At 37.9% G+C, this 17531-nt stretch overlaps 1 protein-coding gene across 1 annotated transcript; it reads right to left on the bottom strand.

Moving 5' to 3' along the window:
- Positions 1–1565: 1565 nt before the first annotated feature.
- On the bottom strand, positions 1566–14740 carry LOC103141883 (ubiquitin domain-containing protein 2). The gene is made up of 2 exons (XM_016672363.1): positions 14109–14740; positions 1566–1840 (listed from the first exon to the last, which is right to left on the bottom strand). Exons 1-2 carry the CDS (start codon positions 14176–14178, stop codon positions 1581–1583), a joined length of 330 nt encoding a protein of 109 aa, XP_016527849.1. The 5' UTR covers positions 14179–14740; the 3' UTR covers positions 1566–1580.
- Positions 14741–17531: the final 2791 nt, after the last annotated feature.

The following is a 17531-nucleotide window of genomic DNA, read 5'->3' as shown; positions in this document are numbered from 1 at the left end:
CACCTCATCTTGTATACGTTTCTATTTTCACCAATCTAAAGGAAGAATAGAACTTGAAACTAATTCAAGATTTTTTGTAATATAGAGTCAACACTGAGCTTTAGAATTGAATTATAATAAAATCGAATTAAACAGCAATAAACTAAATTGAATTGCACCTTGTTACCAGAAGCAAAGTTAATATATTACCCCCACTTTATCACACAGCCCTTAGTTGGGAATTGGTTAGTAATTAAACTGAATTCCACTCTGCTATGTGGAATTTCCCACTCGGTTTAGCGCTTCTCATTCCAATTAGATACACCAAACACATTTTTTTCAGTTTATGGTGACCTGCATTACGTATTTGCTAAGGTTTTCCTGGGTTCCTATGCAAATCCTACAGAAACAGATGGTATAATTATTATCAAGGTGGGGGAAAAAGAACTACAAGTTCCTGTACTAAAATTAACACAGGATTTTACAGTGCAAACACGAAAGTATATGACAGTCACATATCTAACAAGAAAAGAGCCCCATTGAGGGCTCTACACAAAAAATAACAGGACGTTGATATGCTTTAACAACAACAAAAACGTTTGTCACAGTTTTCATGTTAAATGAGAATGTTTACTGATAACAGCTGACGATGATGGTCTTTTTAATAAATTTAGTTCCATTCACATGAGGCTAAAAACAGCTATTTTCATTTCTTATTTATTGATTCACTCTGTTGCACATACACTCTCTGAAAATGTGTTCCCTAAGATCCATTTGGAGGATTTAAAGTCATTTAAAGTACCGAATAATTTATATGTGTATAACTGCTCTGTTAAAAAACAAACAAAAAAAACAATAAGTCATAATGATGCAAAAAGAGCTGTGCAAAAGCAGCTCACCAAAGCAGAAATTAACTAACAATACATGGCGACGTATACTTCCTGTTTGTGGTACTTCATGAGATGAAACCTGAAACTAAAACACACTTCCTTTGGAAGCTGTGCTGCTTACGTAGGTTCTCTGCTTTGACACACAACCTATTTATGGTTGCAGTATAACCCAGCGGCGACTGCTGCTGTCTGGCTGAAGAAAGTCATGTCAAAGTTTTTCAAAACTACTTTAATGTTAGTTACTATGTCAGACTAAGGTTTGATCAAATACAATATCACTGAAAAATTATAACAGTAAATAAGTTGAAAATGAGAAATTCATGTTAACAGATGAAATATTTATAAGTGTTTAATTCATTTAATTGCTCACAGGTGATAAAAACCCAACATTCTGTTGAATAGAAAGACAGGGTATTACATAAGACTAAATAAAAGGATTTTCAATACAGAAATGTTAGCCTACTGTATCATATTTCCATGCTTTGTTCAGCATGTGGCCTCAATAATTAAAGCAGTAATTCATGCAAAACGAGGCCTAACTACAACCTTTCCCTTACGGTTGCAGTTATTCCCACTGCTTTTTCTATCACTTTTTCCTTTCACTCAACTTTCCAGCAGTAGCACATGCCCATGTTTGCATACAGTCTCTTAATTACTCTTCTTTTTAAGGATGTCAATCGTCTTTTCTAAAAACTGTGTGGTCATAATATTTTAGCATGCAGAAAGTGTTTTACCGTGTGGCAGTGTGATGCTGGCCCCGTCAAGGATGGCCTGAGCCAGTAGGTGGTCATTACTCTCAAAGGCACTGGCCGCAGCTCGCAGCGCATCCCAGATCTCCTTCCGGCCCTCGAATGCTGGCGCCGTATCCCAGAACTCATCTCTTTTGCTGCGCAGCTGGCCCTCTGTCATCGGGTAGTCACTTTTCCATTTAGGTCGCTCTCTCTTCAGGGGCTGGTTACGGCCTAGAGCCACTGAAGGCAAGGAAACGAGAGAGGGATTAGACAGGAAGCGAGATCAGAAATCCAGACGGACAGAAGGTAGGAGGAGGAGAGGAGCTATTTATTACTTCTTTAAGGTNGTTAGGAAGACGATTAATGTTCAATGCAATTAATACAGCACCACCATGTAACATGCAGCCCATTTCCCATTCATATGGGTCCAACGTATAAACACTGACTAGGTCTTAGTGTTTGTCCTGACCGGTTTGCACATCTAGATCATTTTCTGCCCGTTTCTTTGTGAATTAAAGTTCAGTTACTTGATGGACTGTGTCTGTAAACTCCAGTGTCCAGTCTGCCAGAGATTCTCATTTGGATTTATTTCTGGACTTTGAGCCATCCTAACTTAAATTAGCTTTGATCACAAAGATTTTATTGAAATTTGTGTTGTATGTTTTGGGTTATCGCCCTACTGGAATGTGAATCTCAAGTCTTTTGGAACCTGTAAGAGGCTTTCCTCCAGGATTTCCATGTATTTAGCTCATCTTCAACCAGCTTTCCTTTTTGTTTTACTGAAGAAAAGAATCCCACAGAAGGACGCCATCATCATCATCATCATCATCATCATCATCATCATCATCATCATCATCATCATCATCATCAGGGCTGCAGAATACTGGAAAATATTGGTTAATATAGAAACAATATCTGGTGTGATATGTCCCAATTTTCTTATTTATCCTTTTTATCGTCTGTGCTTCACACACACTCTTGTGACCTTTAGTATTTCATACAGTGTCATTTGTGCCTGGTGTCAGCATCTGTTGCTGGCAAAATATTACATTAGCATGAAAAATGCAAATTTATCGTTCTTCAAATATGGTGGCAAGATAATATATGGTAAAAACTTCGTCCATAAAAATGGAAATTTAGTTTACAATATGAATCTCATGATAACATTATATATCAAACAACATCATAAACAGTTATTACAATAATTTAAAAAGAGAATTAGCTTGTGATTTGCAATAATGTGTTCATTTTGATGGAGTATGGCACAAAGGAGTTCTTGTACCTGTTCATTCTGCAACAAAACACCGCAAAATGCCTCCCAGAAGGCAAAGGTTCAAATTTACAGTTCAACACAAGCAGCTACTGCACTCTAAACAAAATGAATTTTACACATAATGACATTGTGACGACAATAAATGTGTAATATATTGTGTAGTCCTAACCACCATGTTCCCCCCTGTTTTGTATGCCAGCCAAAATGCTTAATTTTGAAATGTATTGACGGCTCCTCCTTAGATTTATTCACCTTTACATTTTATTTTGTCATGTTGTGAGCATCTTATGCTGCAGCGTTAAAAATCTTTACTTCTTTTTTGATGCATATATTTCAAAAATTAAGTCAGTCCTCGTAGTTAAACAACTCTTCTCTTCACACCGGATGAACAAACTCCTCTCTGGGGACTATCTTTAGGACAGTCTTAAAGTGACTTGGAAGTAATTTGACACGCCAGGACACACACACACACACACACACATGCATATACTTGGAGGCACACAGTTGTTAAGCTACACACAAACACACACACAGAACAGCAACAGGATAGGAAGGGTCATTTTACAACAATGCTGTCTGGAATTACAATTATTTCCCATTGCTGGGAACTGAAGAAAGACATTTGTGCAAGACAGAGGATTCTTGGAACCCCCAAAAGAGAATTGCTGCATGTTATCAGTGACGCCATGTGAGCTCGTGCCTTATTCTTTTATCAAGGTCAGAGCAGCAGATTTAACTGGATCTTTTGTACTGCTTCCAGCATAAAACATTCCTGTTTTTTTTTGCGCAGACTTAACTCCTGTACAGAATAGTTTTACAATGTTATTTTTCCTAGGTGTGTAGCTTCTCAGAAATTGAGTGGTTCAGCTTCCACTTCCTTTTAAAACAAACACTGAAAGATTAGCTGGAAGTTTCAAATGTGTAGTGGTATGTCACTGTTTAGATATTAAAATATGAGCGGTTTGTATAAAGACTTAAGACCCTAATAATAGAAGTAAAATATTACTATTACGTTATTAAATTTGATAAACAAAAGCATTTTTCAATGCTTTTGTTTACATCAAAAGCATGGAAAAATGTGACGAGTGAGAACCACATTGATGTCTTGTGACTTTATCTAATAGACAGATGTTGCTTGACAATTGCCACAGCCTCTCCTTGACTCCAAATATATTTTTGTCACTACAAAATGTTTCTGCGTAGGACATTATGGATTATTGACATGGGGTGGCTGCAAATTTTAGTCAAGTTTGGAACATGATCAAGGCTTCATTTGTACCCTCTTAGTTCATTTTGATGTCTTGGTGGCTCCTTGGTTTTCCATAACAAGTTTATATTCATTTGAGAAGACACTTGGGTCAGACAGTTAAAATGCGGTTACTTCTTGGTGTCAATGGTTCGAAACAAAGCCTGTTTTGGAACCAATAAAGCTGGCCAGCATTAAGCTTTTTGAAATGACTCTGAATCTCAACCATTTTAAACATTTGTGAACTTGGCTTAACAAACTGTGGTAGAAAACCCACAAACTGCAATAAACTACATGACTGGATGTTCAACGTTATAGTTAGGATTATGCAAAAAGCTTGCTGCTTCTCTTGCAGCTTTCCAAAGGACATTCAACAGCATCTTTGTAGGGATGTAGGTTTACACTAGAGGTTGTGTCTATAATTTGGATCATCCATGGATCGGTATTATAGATATCATGACATCAGAATATGTTAAATGCCAATGAAAATATGATTAAACTATCTAAAACAGCTACAGATAACACTAAAACTCCACAATGATTTTTGATAAATAGCAGATATTGTGGTGTTTAAATCAAACAAACTTTTCTTATTATTTAGTTCAAGCTTCTGACAGTGTGATTCATTAGTGTCTAGTCTGCCTGTTCTTGTTGTCTTGTTTGCTCTGTCCCTGCTTGTTCATTGCTCAGTCAGTAGATGGTGCTGGAGAGATTGAAAAAGACACCTGAACCCTCCTTCCATGATACACTCTTTCCATGATAGTGACATGTAACTCATGTTTTGAAGCTTTATTAAATCCATCAGAATCCCTAAATCTTCTTAAATTGGAGTAATGTATAACACATGAACCTTAGTTTATCTGACTGATGTTTTCCATTGACAGGAAACATCCATTCCTGTCCATTTCATAACAGTGCATGTAGCACTGTTGTGTAATGGACGGGACGTTTATTACGTGAAGCATTCTGGTTAAAAGCAGAACATTGCAAATAGCCACAATGGTTGTTCCAACTGTAGAAACTGCAATTTTATGCAAGCAGACTAGACTGCTGCCACTCATGCATTTTTTGAGTTCCTCTTTCTTCATAAAAGAGCTAAAGTTGTTTTTTGCATTTATTGAGCAAAATTGTGAAATGCTCTTTCAGCCTTTTCTTGTTAATAACTTTTTTGCATTCTCTTTCTTCGTCTTCCTGCCTGTCTCTTGCAGAGCAGCAGATATTGAGGTTAATAGGATTGCCCCTGACTGATTGATTGATTCTTAACTGCCAAGCAGTGGTCTGAAGTCTGCAGACTTGCATCTGCTCTATTATCTGTCGCTGAGGTTCCAATTGTCAAAGCGTTTAATGATGTCCACTGCCCCATCTGGACTGAAGATGGGCCTGTCTGTGGCCCCATTGATTTATTGTTATCTTCCGAGTGTTCCCAGCTTTTACTCCCCAGCCTCAGAGGGGCTGCATAGAAATGGGGTTCGTTTGAACCTTTTAAATCAACACACGGCCACACAGTTGATTGTACTTTCATTGATTTACAATTTCACGCCTAGTCTTAACCAGCTGCAGTCCTCAACCATTTCACCAGCGCAGAGCACAGAAAGGAGACTGAGATGAAAAGGATGAGGATTTGAAATCTAAATGGAAAGTGGGAGAGGCGAGAAGATAAACAGCCAAGCCAGGACGAGATTCGGGTCAAGCTGGCCCCTCGGGATAAAAGCGGCATGTGGCTGAAGATGTTCAAGATAGAGCTGAGAATACGAGGATTGGACCGATTTTTAGCCGAAAGTCAATGGATGACAGAAGGTGACTAAATGTGCTGCAACAGTTTACAGTATCAGAATCACTGAACCTTTTCTAGAAGATTCTTTACATTTTCCTTGTATACTTTCTTACTGAAGTTTTCATGCTCCTTAATTTTTTTGTACTTCTCTGGAATTATATGTGATACACCAACACAACATAGAGAATAGTTGGGAATTGGAAGTATATGTAGATTTAATTCTTTTTTTTTTACATTTGAAAAGGTAGAAAAGTATTTTTGCAAACATTCTCAATTGTATTTAGGTTTGAACTTTGACTGACCCATTCTAAAACACAGCTCTGATCTAAATTATTCCTTTGCAGCACTAAATGTACAATTAATCAATTAAGTTTGTTTAGCACATTTCAGCAACAAGGCAATTCAAAGTGCTTCACATTACAAAAACACAAAAGTACAAAGTTGTAAAATACACCATACAGACAACAATTTGGAAAAAAGAAACAAAAATTATATTTTGAAGAGTGCAATGTTTCATTTATTATGGTTCAAAAGCAACTCTAAACTGGTGTGTATAGATTTAAAGTAACTCAGTGTGACAGATGGTGCATTCAAGGTGATGTCCCAAGTTTGGCTTGTGGCAAATTGCAAACATGACTTCTTGTGGCTTTCTTTTAAGAATGTACTTCTTCTTGTCACCTCCAAGAAGAGCAAACTTCTGGAGTGTTTTATAAATGGTTGTTGGGTCAACAGATTCTCTTTCCTCGAGAACAGCAATACATCTCTTGGCTACTTGTCTAATAAATGCTCTCCTTGTCTGCTCTATTAGCTGATATAAACAACTAGATTTTTGGTAGATTTTCAGTTGTGTAATACTATTTCTGTTCCTGGATAATGGGTCGAACATTTCTCCATGAAATGTTTAAGCTTCGGTTGTTGTTTGAAAACCCGACCCTTCCTTAAATGTTTCCACAAATTTATCCCTGACCAGCCTGCTGTGTTTCTTAGTCTTTATAAATTTGTACATTTATTTGTATGACAATGTTCACTAATAAACCCCAAAGGCTTTCAGGAACCACCTGCATTTATGCTGAAGTTTAAGGGATAAAGACAGCTGAATACAAATGCACGCCACACAAAGTTTTAGAAAACTATGTGTATTTGTTTTGTTTATAACAATGCACAACTATGATTTCATTATATACATTATTCAAATAAAATATATAGATGTGCTTGGTTGTAACATAAAATGTGTAAACGCCCAAACACTGTGAATACTTGTCAAAGTATTATAAATCAACCTACCTGACTGAATTTACCACTTGACTCTGGTCCATCTGTAAAACAGTTGCAGAGATGCAGGAAATTTAATGAGCACTTAAACCAGACTGTCAGGAAGTTAAGAGGTGATGCAACTCAGACCTTTTGCATGTGTAGGAATATAAAATATGCTTTGTTAGTCTCTTATGCTGTTTATCATTCATTTAATATCAACAGGGGCAGAACTTCTCAGGCATGAAATGATAACATGCATCCAATTTGAAGAGGTGTTGTGTTAATTTCTCTGCTCAGCCTCCATTAAACCTTAAATTACCAAGGATATGGCTCATATGGCTCAGGGGACTGTGGAGGAAGGGAGGCTAAGAAAGGAATGAGTTTACCTCGTCTTACTAATTTTGGGCATTGACTGTTGCGGTACTGGTTGCTTCATATATCTTGTCGTTCCAGACCCTGCCTTTCTCTCGTTTGTCGTCTCTGCATGAGCAAAGCCCAAACATGGACTTGATTTGTTATATTAGAGCTCAGTTATACAGAGACACGTCTGTTAGTTGGTTGTGCTCTCAGTTCCTTCATCCCACCCCAGACTGCACATGCTCCACGTTGCTCTGTAAACACAGGAGGAATCCCTTTTTGTATAAACTGTGACATTCATTGCATTACATAGCTGCATGTGTAGCCTCACTAGGACAAACATTTTTACGTAACATCTTTATCTGGTGAGTCATTTAGGACAGCGTCATATTTTAGGAGGTTAACTCTGTGATAGAACTGCTGACTTGGAATACAATAAACAAAAGTTTCACATGGCACAAACTTACTAAACCACTGACACGGCATCGCCGTCGTTCACAGTGAAGCAAGTTTAACATCAACATGGTCTGACCAAAAATAACCCCCTGTTCAGAAATCAAATTGCTTTCAAACGCAACAAAAATTTGCAGCTACCAACTTGAACAACACAAATCCTTCAGGGAGATCAATTTTAAGGTCAGTTAAAACAAAGATTGAGCTGTCTGGCTATAACAAACAGAAGTATGATTAGAGGAGTTAAGGTGAGGCTTTCAACCAAAGGAAAATACACCAACTGTCAAATACGCTGTTGGGAGCATCATCCTCTTTCGTCCTCACATGAATAATGAAAAAATCACTTGAATAAAGTTACTGGAGGTCAGTGTGGTTCTCAGACCTTGTCAGATTTCTGAGAATCACAGCTGATAAGCTTGTTTTTGCTTTATGCAGTCAGTGCACATTTTATTAGAGCCTTGACGCACAGGACAAACAGTTTGAACTATTCAACTCCTGCTACTTATTTAAAGTGGTGGTTTTCCAGGCAGATAATGCCACTTTATAACACAATCAAGTAACTATCTTACCTTCAGATGTTATACAAAATCTGTCTATTTCAAACATGACTTATAAGAGATTGCATTTCATACCTTGATGTCTTAAAATGGGATTCTGTCACTTTAAGAAGCTCATACTCTTTCTGACTCAAATGCATCATATTTCAACTGTGGACTGAAAAGTAGTTTGTGTAATAAACTCAAAAAAACCTCAGCAGATTCGTAAAGTTAAAGTACACTGTTCTAGATGGCTTGTGGTAAACAAACCTTCATCTGTATTCCACTCACTTTGTTTATTTCACCTTCCCACTGACAGGTAAACACACTCCAAGCATGATGCTACCACCACTGTGCTTCCCATTTGTTACATAGTTGAAATTCAGACACCAGGCGTTCCAACCGGACATTGATCCAAAATGGACATCAGAACTGGCTTTGGAATAGATAAAGCAGGCAGACATTATCCCTATTGAATGGCGCCAACTTTATCCCAGTTAAAGAGATGTAGGCTTTGTTTAAAAGCAGTGTCTGTGCCAAGAAATAAACAAATTAGTATAAAATATTATTTCTGATAAAAAGAATAGTAAGACATTATGACAAAATCATGATTAGAAAGGTGTTTTATTTCTCTGCAACTTGCAGTGAAAAACATAAGGACTGATTCAGTGAATGATTCTTCCTCTACAAAAACACAAACATCACCATCAACTGCACTTTGTTTTCAGCATTAATAAAATCTCATGGAGGCACAGTACCACCCTTAACTGAGATGCACACAATGCAGACAAAACACTGGTATATTAGGCAGTGTCACCATGAATATGTTGTCATTTAGTTGAAAGCATAGCTGTGTCAAAGGCCGACTCCCCAGAGGGAATGGAGCAATGCAAGCACAACAGCCAGGTGACATTTGAGCTTTGATCTTAGGAGATTTCAGGTCCTACTTCTGCCATTTTTACAGATTTCATAAAAGGATTTTGTGCAGTGGTTAGGAGAAATGACAAAGTTTCCAACAATGATGGAATATAGACAGGGAATAAAAATGAACAAACAAAAACAATTGGTGATTGATTTTAAAGCACGTCAAAGGAAGAAATTACTAATTATTAAAACACATTAGAATAAACAGTAGTGGCATGTCAAATATATATCAGACAAAAACATTCTTTCCATGTTTTTTCAAGCTGAGCACAGATGTTATCCACATGGTGGCCCCATCTGCTTCCATAAGAGTGTTTTTGTTATTTCACTTTCACATATTGATCCTCATAATTCTTTGCCTTTTGAGGCAATGTCCAGAAAAAAATCTAATAATATTATTCTTTAAAATGTTCATTGTCAGTACTGATGAATCAAACTAAAAACAAATGTAAGTTTTTAGTTTGATTTTTCACATTTTTTGTTTTTGTTCTAACTTACATACTTGGGGAAAAAACAAAACAAATCGAAAGCTAACATCAAATTTTGGACATCTTGGCTTATANACCTTGTGTCTCATCAGTCTAAAGTCTTAGGAATCATAAACATTTTTTTTTTTTTTGGCAAATGTGAGACTGTTTTTTTTTTCTTGGTAGTTTTAGCTTTGTAACTCCCTCATAGATCCTTTTGTTGCAGCAAGACAGACCTAACGGAACCCCATTAGTGGTGCTCTGATGCAGATGCGTTTGTAAACTGATAAAAGTATGTTTTGTGGGCTGGTTGTTTCTGGGAAGGTCTCACTAATTGTGTGTAATGGGTCTCGCTGTCGTTAAGCCTAAGAAATGGTTTTGTCATCTTTTCCAGAAATCAATGACTTTGTCTGCAATCTGCTTTATCTTTTCATAAATTGGTCTGTACAAGTTTCACCCGTCATTGTAATAAATATAATCCTCATTTTAAAACTTAATTTTGCATTTACTCAGGTTCTCTTGTCTGATATTTAAAATAATTTGATGAGTTGAAACATGTAAGAGAGAAAAAAAACCCTGATACATTTTTATCACGGCACTGGAAAATAATGAATCGCTTTTCTCTTTTGCTCTGGTACTCAGCTGAGCGTTGCAGACTGATTTAACACGTTATACACCATTAGTGATGTGGAGCATGCAGCCAGAATAAACTGAGCTAAAGCTAAGAACGATACGTTCCAAACCCAGTTAAATGTTAGGATAATTGCAGCAAACAGAGCTCCATCTGCAGCAGAATGGCTGATGAATAACACCATCTGGATCACCACCGAACACGACACAGGTACAGGACAGTGTATGTGTGTGTGTGTATCCAAGTACACAACAGAAAAGAGAAGAGGATCAAGGTGTTGAGTTCCACCTACTGCTGGTACACATGTACTCTGATCAAATAACACGTTCAACTTCAGACTGCTCATAGTAAACAAGGCCTCAAACTGCCTGACCCTTTAAGTTCAGCTACTAAAGGTTATGCAGAATTAAAAGTTTAACTTGCATACATCATCCACAAAACTACTTCATTATGATTCACAATCAGAGAAGCAGAAATTAGTTTCTCAGTAGAACTGTTGATATGTTTTTAGAAAGGAAAGCAGTTGGATAATAGCAAAATATTCTTTATGCAGCTATTTGAGTTACTTTGATGAAGTTAAATAATTCTGGGACTTCCTTCTACCCGACAGAGCCCAAAGGAGAATTTCATTTGGTGGCTCCCTTTCAGTTCATGAGCCAAAACAGCACAACATGTTGCCTTTGAGTCAATTTTACACCTTTATCAGATGTGTGTAACCAGTTCAGTTCTACACATTATCACTTTGTGCCACTGAAACCTTGGCGTTGCAGGTTGTTTTCTTTTATTTCAGTTAAGTATTTTCAGAATTATGGAGATAAATTGTCATAAAATAATCAACAGTCATGTATACTCTAGTTTAACAGTATCTGAAATTTTGATATTACACTCTATATCCATTCAATTTGGCTCTGATCCCAACTGGGGATGTTGACCATTATGAAATATGACCTAATCAAAGCAAAGTAACTGGTTATATGACCACATCTGATAGTATCAGCACACGGTTGGTATGAAACATCCAAAACTGCAAAAATATAAAACCTAACTGTTTGGACAATTTGCACTGATCACATCATACTTACAAAGACAATACATGTACAAACCCTGTTTTAAGTAGATAGATATGGAATTGATTACTGGCTCAATCTCCAGTCCTCAAAGGTTGGTTTCTTGCTACAGCTTAACGTGTTCTGGTCCAACACACCTGAATCAAATGTCTCAATTACTTCCTCAGCATGCAACCATTTTCCACAGAGTCCTGCTAATGGCCTCATTATTTGATCCAGTTGAGCTGAAGCAGAGACACATATAAAAGTTGCAGGACACTAAAAATGAAGGACTATTTTATAAAATGGAAACGTCTATGTATGAAATGGCAGTACGAGCTACCAAAGGGGACTTAAATATGAATATTGAGTGAACGACATTCTATAATTTCAAATGCATTTTTTTGCTATACACCAAATTTGATATGATAGATCATGTCGAGATTTAATTTAGTTCAGCACAAAGCTGCACAATATATGGAGTACCACTCATTAGTGCTGTATCAGTGTCTGCAATATGAGAGCCGCACTGCTTTGATACAATATTCAGCAAAGTAAAATATTTTGTTTTCCATGCATTTGAAGCTTTGATAGGAAATAATAATAATATATTTGGCCAGTTAGACCTCCAGTGTTTTCAATGAAGCTTGTAGTGACATCAGCGTGATGGGAATATTAATAGAAGAGTGAATAAAAAGTGGATTAATCACAAAGAAGAACACAACTGCAATAGTTTACATTATTTAATTTTTTGTTGTTGTAATATCATACACCACTTTTTAAAATGGTTTGGAGTAGCTCTAATGGGAAAGAAAAACCAATCTGCAACGTCCTCAAATATACACCATGGTTTTATTTTTAGAGTAACAGCATCAGGAGGGGCACAACTAGGTATCAACTAAAATTAAACAAGAAGCTTCATAGAGTTTTGGGGAAGGCATTTTTGGATTTGAAGCAAAGCACAATCAGTGCTTTTGTATTAGCCCAATTTCCAGTTCAATTTTATGACTGTATCTGCAAAATGTATCTTCTAATCCTATTTACTTGGTTGTTTTTCAGTAACTGACTGTAAATCATTTAGAACTTATGCGAGTCAGTATTTGTAAAATTTAGATTTCACTAGCTTTATAACAAATGACAAAGATGTCCGATTTGCTTAGAGGAAATTTGTTCAGTCCTGCGATGGCATTTGTACACCTTTTGTCACACTACAACCAAAAACCTGGATGTATTTTATTGGAGTTTTATGTGACAGACCAAAACAAATTAGTGCAAACTGGTGGAGCGAATGGAAAATAACAGAAACAGTCTGATAAATGCCAAAGAAACACAACAAACGGGCTAGGTTGTACATCATAACCAACCCACCCACCCTCACTATGAAACATGGTGTTGGCTGCATTATGCTGTGAAGATGCTTTTCTTCAGGGGAGCAAAATGGGAAGATGGATGGAGCTGGAGGTTGCAAAAGAACTTTGTGTTCGTCTGTCACATATACTCTCAAAATGCAATGAAGCTTATCTTTGTAACTTCAGAAAATAAACAGTGGAAGGGTGTGAATAAGCTTTCACAGCTCAGGACATACATGCTCTTTGCCGCCAATTCTGAAGGTGCCAAGCACTGACAAAGCAGAAGTTGAAGATGTCACATTTAGCTAAACAAAGAGAAGCCTAGCAGCTGTTAATAGAGATGCAGAAGCAAAGAGGAAGACATACAGGAAATCAAGCTTTATCTGTTCATCTCTAAGTGCTCAGCCTCCTCCCCCTCTTTTCCCAGATCGGTGTCCCAGTATGTAATTAAAGTAACTCAAAGGCTGGCTGTGGATCCCCTCCTCTCATACAGCAAACCAGGAAACTATCCCACAAACTTCCCACAGCTTCACTGAACTCGTTACTACATCAACCAACAACCTAAAGTCAGCTTCGGTCATGTTTTAGTGATTACTACTTATTCATCACTGTGCATGGAGTACTGCACTCACTACGACAGATGTGTATGGTGCTAAAAACAAACACTCTTTAATAATAAACTGTTGCAATACGTTGTGGACACCTCCTTCATTCTCTTTACTTTAAAGTTCAAACCATTATTCATTTGCTCTTAAAAAACAAGGCAAAAGAGTTTCCCTAAATGTAGCTAATGGGAGCTTGAGTTGGTGCCCAATTTAAATCACATTGAATCACTTCAGAGGGCTTCTCTGCATGCCCCCGATGACTGTGACCCATATTTGTTGCACATACAGCAGCTAGCAAGCTAACTAGCTCCGTTTTAGCCGGCTAGCTCAGTCAACAGCAAAGAACAAAGGGAGACATCGCAGGGTGCTGAACAGGGTTTAGTTTGCAGAGTAACGAAGCTGGCAGAGTGCCTTGTCCTCGGTTTAAATCCCGCTGCGTGGACGGAGACACCGAGCCCGTCTGAGGCTCCGGATATTATAATGGCAGGGAAGGAAGACCTCCAGCCAGGACAGCATGCAGAAAGCCTGCAGGGGGAAGCCCATCAAACAGCCAAACCTTCCGCTTACTAAACCATGAGACCCCGCTAAGTTACCTCCAGTGCCGTCCGAGTTCTCGTTTAAGCTGCCCGAAGAGTCGTGGTGGCTCCCGACACAGCCACCCATGGATGTTTCGGCGGAGCAGCCCGGGTTAGGTAGCTCACCCCCCGGCCCACAGCTAGAGCTACATCCACCAACCCCCCTCCTCTCAGTCTCTCTCTTTGCTGTTTTCTAAGCTTCCCCCCTTCCTGTCTTCTCTTTCCTCACTATCTCCTATTCTGTCCTCCCTTCCCTTCTTCCCTCTTTCTATCTCTCAGCAACTGCGCAGTCCTCCTCTTGTGCTTCATCCCAGAAGTAAAGAAAAGAGGGTTCACATGGTTACAAGGTGACTGAGAGAGGAATGAAGGAGGAAAAAATATAGAGAAGCAGGAGGAGACTCAACAAAGGAGAAGTGCACTTTAAGAGAGAGAAAAAAAAATGCGGTCTTCTTTAGGGCACCAAGTGTTTGCTCTGGTGATGGTGAAGATAATGCATTTTGACACATCTGCTGTCATGTTTTGTGAGAAGCTGTTTGCTGTCCTGATGAGGACATGCCAAAATACTTACCCCTTGTGTTCTTGAATGTCAAGGGAGCCCTCCTGCTGTTATACTGCAGTGGCTCAGTTTCACATTAACAAATGGGACTGGCTCTGCTTCATTCTGGGTCTCTGTGGTGATTGTTGGGTTTTACTTCGCAAAGATTAAACACTATTCTGGTCCGTAAAGTTAATTCTGTTTTTGCACCTCAAATAAATTTGGTTTTATTTTGNCACGGACTATATGAGGATTAAGCTGTTAATATGCTGCTCCGGCCGGTCAACAACTTCAAATATGTAAGCTATGCTCCACCGTTAGTCCACTGAGCACTTCTTCTTTTTATGGCGGTTGGCAGAACACTGAGAACGCTGACGCTATTGCGCCCTCTACTGCGCGTGCAGGTCACTGTCAGGTCATTTGCCCGTTCAGACTGCAGAACGCATACAGGTCGCATTCTTGGCAGTGTGAACGGCCCCAGCAAAAAAAATCGGAATTGACAAAAAATCAGAATTGGGTCACTTCAGGCTTCAGTGTGAACGCACCTTAGTGGCCTTGAGGCCCTAAGTGGTTGCTTAGTTTGTTTATGCTTTGGGCTGACCCTGTTTATGTCTCATGATAATATCAAACAAGATTAAAATTGAGAGTTAGTTCCATGGTCATTTCCTGTCCTAAATAGATACATAACTGACGCATTGCATATAATTCATAATGTGACATAATTGGTCACATATTCTAAATAAATATTATATTGATGCATATCATTGTCAATTTAAGTTGTTTGAATAATATTCTGAACAATATGTACTGACACAACCATCTTCTCTGCATGCATGCCTTTGTGACAGCATGAACAGATAAGATGGCCAGTCATGTTTTTGGACTGAGGCGGGAAGCCGGAGCACCCGGAGAAAACCCACGCACGGATGGAGAAAACATATAAAGTCCTATTTTATGGTAAAAACATATAGTCCTAATCTTTCAACTTCCTTTTTTTTTTAGCATTGTTCGTTTCAAGTAAAGACACTGCATACTTTAAAGAATGTTTTTTTTATTGACAATCAAATATTATTTTAAGAGATTTTCAAAGGAAGTAAAGCATACACATACTGACTCTTAATAGTAATTTAAAGTGCCTGACTAATCTAACAGTGTTTCTTTTTGGACTGTGGGAGGAAGCCGGAGTACCCAGAGAAAACCCACGTATGCATGGAGACAAGATGCAACTGTGTCACCTTTTGTATTTTTATTTTTTGTCTTTTAGGAGCAGTGCTTTTATTATTATTATTATTATTATTTCAGAATAAAAAGTAAATTTGTAGTTAAAACACCATAATTTTCTGTAATTTCTTTTTGACTTAGATCATTTTGTCATTACTTAATTCTTACTTAAGTCATTCATGTCATTTTTTTGCTAGGTTTTCTTTTTATACTATGAAAATCAGTTTGTTATTATTTTTGGGTGTTTTTGTTATTTTATATAAAACTTCTATTAATTTTGTAAACATGTTTTTATTTATCGTTTTTTGGGTGTTTTTTGCGATAATTTTTTTTTGTTTTGTTTTTGTTGAGTTTGTTTTTTATATGTTTTTGGGTTTTTTTTCTAACTTGGCTTGTTTCTTAAGTCTTTTCTCAGTTTCATCTTTCTTTCTCGTAAATATACATAAACCCATTTTGGTAAAGGTCTTCTGCACTGTCCTTGTGTGCGATTGTTATTTGGTCATCTTCAGCCTTAAAGATCAGTTGTCCGTACTTCAGATATGTGTAAAAGTGGTCGGTCTGTGAGCTCAGGGTTTGGCGACAAATGACAGAGGACAAACTGAACAACTGAGCTCCATTTTGTAATGAAATGTCAATGCATGCACTAGGAATCACAGGTATTCTGAAACCTCCCTGATTGGTGGGCCGTTGCAGATGCAGAGTTATCACATCAGTATCGCTAAGGAAGATGTTTCTTTTAGTGTTGGACAGGCAGATGTTACATTGGTACTCATAGCAGTCTTTAAGAACAAAACGGTGAAGAAGAGAAGCCGTTGTTTCATTTGGTTTTGCATCTGACAGGTAAACTATGGGACCTATGTCTGACAAGACTGGCGTAACCAACTTACATTGTTCACAAGTGATAATGTTGTTTAGTATCCAAGCTGAATTAATGCCACATGGGTTTAACCAGCGCAAAATAGTCCCCAAAAATTTTGCTATATAGTTTTGCTGTGTCAGGCCTAGTAATGGCAGGCTTTCATTGATTTCCATCAGAACTTGGTAGATTTCTTCGGGATGGAAATATTTTCCTGGATGGTGCATGGCTGTTAGGAGAAGGCTAGCACAGATTGGAGTTGCTGATAAAGCTCCAAAGACTTTTGGGGGACACTTAGCTACAGACTTTCTGGCAATACTAAGGTTCAAAATACTCTGCATCGTGGCATTCATCCAGCTGTTATTAAAGGAGTTGGAAAACTTGCAAATGTATATGGTTGGATCAACATTAGAATTTCTTTGACTTGTGCTGTCTTCTGGTAGGTAAAAATAATAAGAGCCATTTTGTATTTCATTTTCAAAACTGATGCTGAGTTCATCTTCTGTGATCATAACATATTGAAGAGGGTCTTGATGTACTTCATGATTGTCTGTGGTCACTTTGAGCCCAACACTAAAATCATCTTGTTCTTCTGTGTATTTCTCATACACATAGATAAATCCGTTATGGCAAATGTCGGCCACAGAGGTTATATTTGAAATTGTTACCTGATCGTCCTCAGCCTTATAAACCAGCTGTCCACACATCAGATACGTGTAAAAGTGGTCCATCTGAAGACTCAGGGTTTGGCGGCAAATGACCGAGGACAAACGGTACAACTGGGTTCCAGCTTTAACAGGAATGTCAAGAGTTAGACTAGGAGTCACAG

The sequence above is a fragment of the Poecilia formosa genome, unplaced genomic scaffold (assembly GCF_000485575.1).
Source record: "Poecilia formosa unplaced genomic scaffold, Poecilia_formosa-5.1.2 Scaffold3, whole genome shotgun sequence".
NCBI classification, from domain to species: domain Eukaryota; kingdom Metazoa; phylum Chordata; class Actinopteri; order Cyprinodontiformes; family Poeciliidae; genus Poecilia; species Poecilia formosa.
The sequence above is the reverse complement of the archived record's forward strand: the minus strand, read 5'-3'. Positions and strand labels throughout refer to the sequence as shown.